The 12,217-nt window shown below is 51.0% G+C and overlaps 1 protein-coding gene across 1 annotated transcript in view; it reads left to right on the top strand.

Moving 5' to 3' along the window:
- The first annotated feature begins 1,534 nt into the window (after nt 1-1,534).
- PDGFRA (platelet derived growth factor receptor alpha) overlaps nt 1,535-12,217 on the top strand; it is a 31,484-nt gene continuing 20,801 nt past the window's right edge. The window contains exons 1-3 of the mRNA XM_058023973.1: nt 1,535-1,707; nt 9,000-9,060; nt 10,494-10,808. Of these exons, the coding sequence (XP_057879956.1) occupies nt 9,012-9,060; nt 10,494-10,808 (364 nt within the window). The 5' untranslated portion in view covers nt 1,535-1,707; nt 9,000-9,011. The remainder of the gene's footprint in view (nt 1,708-8,999; nt 9,061-10,493; nt 10,809-12,217) is intronic.

Genomic DNA, 12,217 nt, shown 5'->3' with positions numbered 1-12,217 from the left:
ACTCTCTGGGAGCCTGTTGTTTATTCACAAGCATTACGGTATCCTGTTAGCATTCCGACCAGGGGCTGCTCATAGATGTGACTCCGATGATTTCCTGAAGGAACATGTGGAAGCAATAGCGGGGTTGTGCTCTCGCCCGAGCCGAGGACGCGCTGGTGGAGGGCGTGCAAAGGGCCGGGAGCCCCGAGAGCCCAGGCAGGGGCACCTCAGCCCTGAGCGCGCATCCTTGGGACGTGGTTCTCGTTTCTGCCTCTGTTCTCTCCGGGGCATCTTCGTTTCAGAGGCTGAACTCTCCCTCGCTTAGGAAAGAGAAAAGCCACTGGGTCCTGGCTCTTGACTTCGAGAACAAACTTTTGTTTAATACTAAATGGGAGAAAAAGGTGCGGGTGGTGTGGTGCTGGGCTGGGGAAGGAAGGAAAAGGGAGAAGCCCCGGCCCAGGGGCATCTGGGGGCCCGTGCCCTGCCCAGAAGGCAGGCGGCGGGCAGGGACCCGCTCGGCTCCGTTCCTGGGGCTGCAGTGCCCCCTCTCCCGCGGCCGCCGCATCGCCGCGCTCCGCACGAAGCCTGCAGCCAAAGGGCGGCGAGGGCAGCTCCCCGGCAGCCCCTCGGCCACCCCTTATCGCCAGCGATAGCGGCCAGCAAGGCAGAGATAGCCAGCGCTGCTCCCCGGCGGGGATCAAAGCTCCGTCGGGAGCTGCTCAAACGGGACGGGCTCGGACGTGCGCTGCCCGCTTCTCCGCCGGCACCTCCGGCCCCGGCCGGGTCCCTGCCTTGGTCATTACTGGGCTCTGTTCGAGCAGGGCAAAGCGAAGGCAGAGACGAAGAGAAGAGTGCTCTCGGTCCCGTCGGAGCTGAGGGTTTTGGGGATGCTCTCTCCTGGTGAAGGTTACCTTTCGTTGTGTCTTTCATTCATAAATGTTAGTGATTCGTCTCTCCCCTCGTCTCTCCGTGCCTCCTGTCCCGGCTGGCTCACGGCCGTCCGTCCAGCTTTCTAGCCTGACCCCGAGCGCAGCGGTGTACAAAGGACACGAGGAAGCCGCGAATTCGTTTCCAAATCAAACTCCCCATCCATAAACTCACACTGTAAGCGTGGACATCGAGCCCGGCGCCCGAGCCACCATCCTGGAGGGTCTGAGGAGGGAAGACTCATTCATGAAATTTGGGAGCACTCTGAGTTTTCATGAAAGTTTTTTGGGTCTTTTTTTTTTCCCTTTCTTTCTTTCTTTTTTTTTTTTTTTTAATTTTTTTTTATTTTCTCCCCCTGCAGTGCAAAACTCCCCGCTTCCCCCTTTCCTCCCCCTCGCCCCTGCCATATGGCCAGCCTCCCCCTCCCCTGCGAGGCTCCTGAAATCTGGAGGCAGAGACTGGCCCCCCTGCCTGCGTAAGAGCCTCCCGCCGGCGCGCCCGCCTCCGCCCGCGGGGCTGGGGGCGCCGGGCGAGCCAGCAGCTCTTATTCTGAAGGGAACGGAGGGGGGCTTCGTTTCCTGACAGCTATTTACTTAAAGCAAATGATTAGTTTTGGAAGGATGGTCTATAACATTGAATCAATTACGGGACGCGGTTTCTGAGACCATTACAGTCGGATCGGGAGAGAGGGCGAGCGAGAGGGAAAGAGCGCGGCTGAGCAGGGAAAGTCACAAAAGACGTGGACATATTTTGGATGTTTTACAATCTGCAGGATTGGGGCTGCGGGTTGTAAAGGAGAAGGTAAGAGGTGCGGGGCATTTTCCCCACCTTTTTCTCTTTTTTTTTTTTTTGCATCTTTTCTCCCGCGGTTTTTTCCTCGTTTATTTTATCAGGTTTTCTTTATTTATTTGTTGGGGGTTTTCTTATGTTGATTTTTTTTCTTTTTTTTTTCCTTTTCTTTTTTTTTTTTTTCTTTTCCCCCGATGTCCTGAGCCGAGCGGAGGGGTTCCTCTCTCGGGGTGCAGGCGGCGGGCGCTGGTGACCCCGCGGAGGGAGCGGGGGAGCAGCGGCGGCCGTCGGGGTGCGGCGGCAGCAGCGCGGGCAGCGCTAATGACAAACACATTGGGACGGCGGCGGCCACCGCACCGCATTCCTGCCGCGGGGGCGGGAGCGACCCGCCGGGGCTCCGCGGGCAGCGGCAGCGCCCGCCCCGGGGGGGAGAGCGGGGAAGCGCACCGACCGAGTAAGCGGCTCCGTCTCTTCTCGCATCCCTCTCTCCCTTCACCCCGCTGCCCTCCCGTCCCTTCCCCCACCCTTTGTTTTAAATCACCTTCCCTCCTTTAGATCCCCGTTCTCACCTCGCTCCCCCTGACCCGGTAGCCTAAAATGCCCCGAGATCCCGAGCGGAGGCACGCACACAGCCCCCGAAAGGCGACCCGACCTCCATCCCTGCGCGCCCCGTCTTTTCTTTTTATTTGAGTGTCTCAGTGAAAGGGAAGATGCTGAATTTAGACAGGGCTGGTACCTGGAGCCTTTCCAGCCTGCAGCCCCTCTCTCGACGGGAATGCCAGCCCTGCCGTATGCCCTGCCGGACTGCTGGACCCCACTGCCTCCTACCCCGGGAAGGGCAAAGTCTTCGCGGCCACCTTTTGGATTTTGTCAAGCGCAGAGTTGCAAACCTGCCAGCCTCTGCCAGGCTGGAGTCCCCTGGAAAAGTCCTAGGAGCAAGTAGGAAATGGCTTTTTGGCTGTCCGCGGCATTGCTCAACATTTTTGGACGCGGATCCCATAGCTCAGGAACCGTTCCAGAGAACAGGACTTGGACAGCTTTTTCTGGAGCCAGCAGCGGCTGATCTAGCAAGGCAGCAGCCGCAGTCCCAGGGCACAGCCGCCAGTCCCCGGGGCCCGTGCGCACCCCGGCGGGGAGGCGGGAGCGATGCCCTGGCCCCCACCAGTGCCGGGGGCACGCTCCCAGCGCCCCTCGACGGCATTCCCGGCGCGTCTCTCGCCGGTGTTCGAGCTCCCTAGCGCTCCTGCGGGGCCCAAGTCTGCACGGCCGGAGAAGGCAGCGCATCGTCTCGCCCTGATGGGAACCCACGAGCCCGTTCCCGGGGCTGCGGGCGCATGGCTCCCCCTTGGTCCCACAGCTCCCGGGGACACAGCCTCTGTCCCCCGCCGGGACCCCTGCCCCTCTCCAGACCCCGCGCCCGGGGCTCCGTGCTTCGCCCGACGGAGAGGGCTGGAGGAGAAGCGTCGGGTCGTAGCACCAGCTCCGCAGGGAAACACGTCTGGGCTCCGCTCCTGTCCGTCTCCCCTGTCCCGCTTTTTCTTTTCCCCGGCCACCCCGCATTAAGAAAAAAAAAAAAAAAAAGTGGTCTCTCCAGCTTGGCAAAGGCTTTCCCATTGTTTCCCAGACAAACAGTGGAGGGGCTGGGGGCTGCCGTCTCCGCTCGGTTTGCTCGGTGTCCCGGGCAGCCTTTGATGTGCAGCGGCCGTCGGGCAGCGCCGGCGGTGGGCGGGCCGAGGGCAGCCGCGGCAGCGCCGCTGTCCCGCTCCCCGGGGGCTGCGCCCGGCTCCCCGCGGGCCCGCAGGGTCTGCCGGGCTCCTGCAGCCCGATGGGGGCCGGAGGGTGCGAACGGAACGTCCCAGCGCCATCCGCACCCCAATCCGGCCGGCTGCAGGCCGCTGTCCCCCCGACGGGACGCACCGGGGAGAGCGGGATGGCCTGTTGCGCTCTCGGCGTCTCCAGGGCGGGTGTAGAGCGCAGCTGGAGCCCCAGCTCCGCTGACTAAGCTCTGTGTCCTTAGGTGGGACAAGACACGGGATCAAAGCAAGGAGACAGGCATCAAAGATCTCTGTGTCATCGTCTTATCAAAATCTGAGCTGTGGAGATCCGACTTTTAACTCTGTGTATAGAAACGCTAGGAAAAGATCTCCCAGCAAGGGACTTTGGTTTTAGCTTCTAGTTAACAATGAGTGTTTTAGAACGGCCCGCAGCTAAACAGCGGTGTAGCCAACCTCAAAGCTTGGGGGGAAAAAGTTTGCAGAAAAATGATACCTCACAAAACACTGGGATTTAGGAGTCCACGAGCAAAGCAGCTCTCTCAGCCTGCAGGCACTCTGCTGCTGCTTTTAAATGAGATCCCTTGTTGTGGTCCTGCTCTTCAGGCACTGAGGGGCAGGAGGTGTGCCAGTCCAGCTGCCGTCGGGTGCTGGGGACATCTTTGCTGTTACTAGTTTGTTGATGTATGGGAAATCTTCATGTGGCTCTGAGGGTAATACATAGGTATTAGGTTTCAAGAAAGCAGGAAGTAATAAATATTTTAATAAAATATTCTCTACTACAGCATTGGGCTAGGATTGAAGTACAGTATATCTAGACAGAAAGTCTTGCATAGCCCAGACCTCACAGATAATTTCCAGCTATACCCTTTGGTCTAAAAAGGAGGCTGAAATCTATAACTTCATATAATCCTTGCCTTGCTTGCTTCTTCATTTCATCGTGACTACAATTGTACCTACTTTTGTACATGAACTCTAAAATTTTTAATAGGATATGTTTCCTTTTTTACCTTTGAAGACATAAAGACAAAGGAATGACTTCTGAGAGGTGATTTTTCCTGGTGGTGATGAGAATTGCTGGTAATTTAAAGAAAAACAAACAAGAAAGCAAATGATCCTTTCTCTCCCTTATGCCTTGCTCTCCTGCTTGACTCATCTCTTTCAAGCCTACGAAGCTTTGTGTGGGTGCCCAAGGGAAAAGTTTGCAGTAGCTAGGCTTCCTAGCTCTTGTGGTCAACTGAGATGGATATTTTTTTCCGCACAGTGCTTCTCAGCACTTGAGTCGGGATCTGAGGTGTTTTTTGATTTGATTCTGAGAACTTAAGGAAGATAGGAAGATATATTACTTGGAAGTGCTAGCTGGTTTGTTTGTTTGTTTGTTTCTTTTTCCTCCTGTTTTCTGGGACAGTCTGGAAAACCCTCCTTGGATCAAGTGGGAAAATTTAGGCTTTGCAATTCCCCCACCACCCTTAGCTCCTAGACTCTGAGGGACTCTGTCCTGGAGGGTTAGGCTGAAGAATTGGGACTGACTAGAAGGCTCCTTGGGAGGCAGCCTCACTGTGTCCTGCAGGGCACAAAGTACTCAGCAGGAGACCAGCACTGGGCTACCATTGATGCATGGCTGTTCCTTGGGTTTTTCTTGCTGCATAGTTTTTATGTGTACAGGCTATGCTGGATTCAAGTATTTGTTAAGGGCCGTGGAGCAAGCCTCATTTTGGGAGAATATTTATGCCAGTCTTTTTCATTGAAGAGCTTTGAGCCTTTCCCCAGCAAAACCATCAGACCCATATGTTAGCGCTGCAGGGCAGCGCTGCTCTTGTGGAGAGTTGAGTTTGCACTTTGGGAACTGAGGACCAAGAAATGTTTCAGAAGGTCCTGTCTGAACATTTACATTCAGCTGGTGACATATACCACAAGAAAGAAATGTCTTTTCTTGGGCTGGCCTTAGCTCTTCCGGGAAAAGATCAGCTTTCCCAGAAGGACAGACTGCCACACTGACAAAATCACTACTGAAATTACCCAGCCCTCTCACAACAAGGATAATCATATCATTACGTGCCAAGATTTACAATCCAAATACTCTCCTATCACTTATGTAAATACAGAGAAAATGGGACCAGGGTAGCTGTGTTGTTGGGATTTCGATTTTTTGTTGGGTTTTTTTTTTTGTTTGTTTGTTTGGGGTTTTGGTTGGGTTTTTTGTTTTTAGTTGTTGTTGTTGGATTTTTTGTTTTGTTGGTTTTGTTTCGTTTCGTTTCTTTAATCACGTGAAATTCAAAATGCAGGAATTTTGAATTTTGAGTTGATCCGGAGACCCAGTTTAGGCGGCTCCGCTGGAGGCCAGCGCAGCCCTTTGCAGGCAGGGGCTGTGCCTGGTTAGTGCGGATCAACATTGCCATCCTGCGGCCGCCGCTGCGAACTTCAGCGGGAACCAGCCCAGCAGCCCAGCGTCTCGGCAGATGGGCGGCTCTCTGCCTTGGAAGGGGTCTTCGGTGGATTCACAGCAGTGTGAAAATAGCATTTACCCTTGGCTCTTCTTGGTCCCCCTCCGCTCTTTCTCTTCAGGTCACGTAGAGCACTCGCCTAGGCATATCGTAATTTTCTAAGTGTGAATTTCCGTTGAGTTTCTGAACATTGATTTTACTTTGTCTTTTGTGGCACAGTCAATGAAATCTTTCTTTATAGGAAGCCAGTGCTTGGCAGTTAGTGTTTGGAAAATTGAATACTGACTGATAACAGCTCTTTAGAATTACCTTTCTGACTTTTTTTTTTTTTTTTTTTTTTTTTTTTTTTTTTTTTTTTTTTTTTTACCATAAAAGTGCACAAGGGAGATACCAGGATTTCGGTCAGAACCTTTCAAAATCTGTGTAAATTCAATGACTGTCCAACCCAGGGCAAACCCTTGCAAAGAGTTTGGCAAATCTGCCAGTGCATTACCTTGCTTTTACTATACACACCCACACTTCTATTTTAGCCATCAATGTCCTAAGTATGCAAGAAAACAAGGTTTGCTCAAACTCACATTGTATATGTCATGCTAATACATGGTTTCAACTCGCATAAGCCTACTGGCTTCAGCAAGGCTACACCAAGTTATGGGTTGATAGGCCAGTGTTAGGAACTGAACCTGAGGTATTTATCCAGGGCTGAGATTTGGATAGCTGGGGACAAAGACGACTGGTCTGCCATTAGGAAGGTAAAGGAGCTAAAAACGTAAATATAGAAACCCAGGATAGATGTGCCTGCTTGGTGTTGTAGGAATGAGTAAAATCTCATGCACATGAGTGTGAAATGGTGCCTGTGTTAAACCTCGAGCCCGGCGTGGATGTGTGAGGGTATGCTGGTGCATTCTTAAGTAAGATGCGTGATGTAACTGAATTCAGACAGGTTTTGAACACGAATGATGTGAATCCTTAGTACATTATCCTGTCTTTCACAGCGAAGGTTGTTGCTCTGGGTCTTGATGAGATTAACGGGTCATTGGGGAAAGATCAAAGCTCTGGGTTGCGAAAGAAGAGCCAGATGGAGAAAGCAAGTTTAGTTAAGTCCTTGTGTTTTTAAACTGCAATGCTACATTGAGACACTCATCGATTTCAGCGTCAGCCCAGCCAAGACAGCAAGTTCAAAGCAGCGCTTTGGAAATGCCATCACCTGCATTTCCATCGTTGGGCTTCAGTCCTCACTTACACACACAGCTCTGCAACAAGTCCCCCTCAGCACAGCTTCTGGTGTGCAGGAGATGAACTAGCTTTGTTTTTTCTCCTCCTTTGCTGCATCACTTGCACTGAATAGTCTGACAAAACAACACAGGAGGGGGAGAGAGTTGCCTTTTCAGTCAGAAAAGGGAGGGAACTTGGCAGAAGTGGGATAACATTGTCTTGTGGATCTTGGGAGATCAGGAGTCAGATCAATAAAGCAGACCATGGTAAGTCTGTAAAGAGTTACAGAGGGTTACTTTATTAGAAAAAAATGCAGGGTATAAATGTGATTAAAATGAGGCTGAAAGTGAGGGAACTATTTGATATGCAAGAGTCTGTTATTGGTGGGAGACAGACTCATAAACACATGGCAATTATTGCTAATTGAAGAAGCAGGCAAGATGCCTTGTCTCTGCTGGAGCTTTGTTAGCTAGATTTCTGATGGTGTTTGTACACGTTTTTGAGGAAGGTAGTCTTCTAATCCTTCTCTTGAGACCTTTATGTTTGACTATAAAGTTCTTCTGCTCTGCAAAGGGGTGCTGTCTGCTCCCCCCATTGCAGGAGAAAAGCAGGACGAGATCAAAAACATTCCTTGGCATCCCATATGGCACTGCCACAGTTGTAATAAGTAGATGCACCTAGGTGCTTTCATATCTCAGCATCAGGAACTGAATACCAGAGGATGAATAGAAACTCTCCAGAACCTTTGAAAAAAAGTCCCTGTCTTGGCACATCATCCTTTATTTTACTCCTTGGTCAGTGTTTCAAATTAGGGGCTCTTCTGTGCAGTGCTTATTTAATCTCTTTTGGATTTGGGCCAAATCCAGTTGCTGTTAAAAGTCACCAACAAAACATCTGTTGGTTTCAATGGGGGCAGGGATTGCAGGGTCTTCTCCTTTAGAAATTACCTAGCATGCTGCTAGAGGGTTTTATGTAGAAATGTCATTACAAGGGACAAAAATTACATAGATACTGATTGCTATTGTTGCCTCTATAAGACAGATGCTTTAGGATTATATGTTTGAAAGCTGAAATAATTGCATGTGATCTACGACTCTCTGCACTGTTGGGGAGAATAGATGCTCTATGAATGGCACTGCTGGCCTAGAGTCTGTAATGGATTTATTTCATTAGAAAATTTCAGCATGTGTTTTAAATAGCGTGTCTCTCGATCAAGGGAATTCCTGCTAAATAAGCAATAAGCACTATTGTGTTACATTGTATTCTGTAAGCTATATATACACACATGTACAATGGCAAAACAAAAATATCACTCAGGGTTGTACTATTTGTAATAAGAGTGGCTTTAAAAATGTACTTTTTCTCCCATAAAAGCTGCTTGCAGCTGAAAGGTCAGAACATACTGCATGAATATGTTGCATCCTCATTGATGCCTGTGAGGGTGCTGCCTCTGTGCAGGGGCATTTCTGTGGGCTCACTCCCAGAGGCTACAGTGGGAGCAGAGCTGCCTGCAGGCTGTTGGAGAGGGGATGCACCAGGACTTGGCACCTCACACCAGGACTTGGTTCCTTACACGAGGATTTGGCACCTCCCACCAGGACTTGGTTCCTTACACTGCCAGTGTGCAGAAGGAGTCATGGTGTCTCATCTGGCTGTGATCAGTCTGTAGCCACACACATCTTGTGGCAGTAGGTGGCATGGGTCTCACTGCGCTGTGGCTGTGAATTGGGGTCCCTGGGCCACTCCTCTTGGTGGCACTGTGTGTAATGATGGGAAGCTGCACTTGGGCACTGCAGAAGAGGGGTCCTGCTAAGCCTTATGCACTTGTCAGTCCATTAATTGTCTCACTCCTGCCTTCTCCTTTCTGTTTCAGCTGTTGGCAGCTATGGGTACTTACCCACAGGCGTTCCTGATCCTGGGATGTTTTCTCACAGGTAATGTTCCTCAATCCTCTAAGCTTCCCTATCCCAGTTCTTCACAAACCCATGCTTAAACTCGCTTTCATTCTGCCCACAATAACAAATGCCACATGCTTGCCAGCTGTTTTTTTCTGCTTTCCCCCCCCGGCAGGCTATGACAAGCCCTACTGAGAACGCAGTACTTTCACCGGCCCCTATCGGCCTCTCTGTCCCTCCTGAGCTGCCACAGCCTCCCACCGAGCGGGAATGTGCGGCACAGTGCTCTGCCCACCTGCGGATCCCGGCCGGGCTGGCTCTGCCTCGGTGGGCTCCCTGCATCCTCCCCGTCCAGCATCCCGGCTTTGCTGCGCTACTGGGGATGGCAGGGCTGGTTGGTTGGGCTCCCTGCATCCTCCTCGTCCAGCATCCCGGCTTTGCTGTGCCATGGGGATGGCAGGGCTGGCTGGGTGGGCTCCCTGCATCCTCCCCGCCCAGCATTCCGGCTTTGCTGTGCCATGGGGATGGCAGGGCAGGGCTGGCTGGGCCACAGCGTGCCAAATATAGAAAGGGCCCCTAGAGCAAGGTAACTCTGGGCAGGAGTTGAAAATTATTTCAAAGAGTCTGGATTCCTGGTGCGGGTTTATTGCAGAGAGTGCCAAGTCCACTCAGTGGGCCTAGGTGCTTGTTTATTGTACAGGCCATTTTGTAGACTGGAACCACAAACATATTTCCTTGATGAGTTCCTCGTTTTGTAGGGTTTGGATCCTCTAATTTTCCTTCTGAGAGTTGGACCTGCACCAACCCACCTGCAAATTACCTAGACTTGCAAATCTGAGCCTGTAACTGGAGATTACATCTGAAAACCAGTTCCATCTACAACATCTAGTTCAGTGAATTGCAGTTTTATCTGGCTACAAGCCTTCTGTACATTTTGGCTAGAGGTAGGCCTGATGTACAAGCTCCTGCTCCAGCCCTTTGCAGAAACCAATGTCAGATGTAAAATGCAGGTTTTAGTCTTGGGAAGTGGTTTCCAAATTTCAGCTGTGAGCTTGCTTGAAAGCTGACAGGACTGCTGGTTTTGTGACCAGGGCTGTAAGAGGGTGTGAAATGCCTGTGACCCAGCAGCCGGGGTGTGGAATTCACTGGTCTACAGTAGAGCTGTGTACAGCTTAGGGCTGGCAAACTGCGGAGAAGATTGGGAGCTATCTCTAACTTCAGCTCTGTCTGTCTTTCACCTCTTGATTTGACAAACAGAAGTCAGCAAGCAAACACTTAACATTTCAAAGGAAAGCCATTTGCTATTCCTCGGGCAAAGCTTTGGCTTTTAACAAGGGCAAATTTCCTGGGACATCAGCAGGTCTGATGCAGTCAGGAAAGAAAGCTGCTCTGACCCTCTCCCCTTCCTTTCACATCCCTGTGCTGAAGCTGTTTTGTGTATTGACGTGCTGTTTATTTGTGTCTTTTTGCAGGACCATTCCTAACATTTTGCCAGCTTCCTCTGCCAAATATTGTTCCCGATAGGAATGAAATGGTGGTACAGCTCTATTCCAATTTCACACTCAAATGCTCTGGAGACAGCGAAGTGAGCTGGCAGTACCCGGTGACCGAGGGGAGCCACAGGATAGACCTCAGACACGAAGAGAACAACAGCGGCCTCTTCGTGACAGTGCTCGAGGTGGGGAACGCCTCGGCCGCGCACACGGGCCTGTATGTCTGCTACTACAACCACACACAGGTGGAGGACGGCGAGGTGGAAGGCAGGGACATCTACATCTATGTGCCTGGTGAGTGGGGGTGCCACAGCTGTGCAGGGGGCTTGGGGTGGGAGAGGTGAGCCAGGGATGTTCAGAAGAGGTGTAAATTGCTGGTGGCAGTTTACTGTCCGAGGAAGAGAAATAACCCCAGGGTTAAATCATGTGTAAACCAAGGCCAGCCCCTGTAAATCTATGGATATGTTCTTCTTTCTTTCTATTGGTTTTCACTTTTTGAGAAGAGTTTGGGTTCTCGATAAGAGTGATGAACTCAGAACTTTTAAGCTGAGGTCTTCTGACCCCCCGGGGGCTGGAAGGCCGAGCTTGGTGGCCAGCTCAGCTCATCTGTGGGAGCATGTCCAGCCTTCAGGTTTGCCTGGCTGCCAGGTGGGGATTAACAGAAATTCCAGGCTTTTCAGGGGGCACTTGGGGGGCTATCTTGGGATGTGTACTGACAAACCCAATGTGTGTACTGACCAAACCATACTAAAGCTGCTGCCAGGTGAGGAAGGCCGTGTCCTGTTCCTAACCTGAATAAGCCTTTAACTGAGAACTGGAAAAAGCTCATGGGTGGACAGGGCCTGGGAAGCATAAAGCATTGGAGATGTCCTAGGGGTGACTGTCAGAGGGAGGGGAAAGAAGTGTTCTTGCTGTCCAGTCTGACACAAGATTAAACACATGGTGCTACTGTGCAGTGCCCTGTAATTTTCAAGGCAAACACAGCCTTCCCAGGCCCTGCATTGCGTTTCTCTTTAGCGGTGGAAAACTGTTGGACTCAGAAGAAATGGCATCCCTTCTTTTGGGAAGTGTCTATTTCCAGCTTTGCCCTCCCACCCCCTTGTTCTGACTGGAAATCAGCTTAAAGGCTTTCCACAATCTCTCTGGGATGAGAATCTTTATTGTCATATCTGAGATAGGCACCAGAGGCTGAGCCACGACTGACTGCTCCTGTAAAGCCCTGTCTGGATGTTTTCCTCAGCACTGGCAGGGCTTCAGGGGGTGAGGGTCACAACTGCAGGGCCAGAAGAGATCAAGCCACTGGATTTGCAGTAAACACATTGAACAGGGAACAAAAGAGTGGAGAAGAGATTGCAAATCATCCTGCAAAACTGCAGCGTGTTCTGAAGGAATGACGTCTGCAATGGCAAGGAAGATTCTGGAAGAGCAAAAAGCCAGGAGGCAATAACAGGACATGTTTAAAGGCTATTTTGCAGTGGCATTAAGTTTTTGCTGTCGACAGTGTGTGATTCAAGGACAGTGATTCTTCCAAGACTTTCCATTTGCCACAACAAATGTAATGTGTTTGCCTTCGTTCTTGAAGCAAGATGTTTCAGCAGAGGAGTATACTGCCAGCTTTGGCACATATATCTCAATATCCAAGCAGCTCTAACCAAATTGCCAGAAGATGTTGTTTATGTTAAGCAGTCATGCAACAAGTGGAG

Source organism: Melospiza georgiana, chromosome 5 (genome assembly GCF_028018845.1).
Source record: "Melospiza georgiana isolate bMelGeo1 chromosome 5, bMelGeo1.pri, whole genome shotgun sequence".
In the NCBI taxonomy this organism is placed as follows: domain Eukaryota; kingdom Metazoa; phylum Chordata; class Aves; order Passeriformes; family Passerellidae; genus Melospiza; species Melospiza georgiana.
This window is presented reverse-complemented; position numbering and strand designations above follow the sequence as displayed.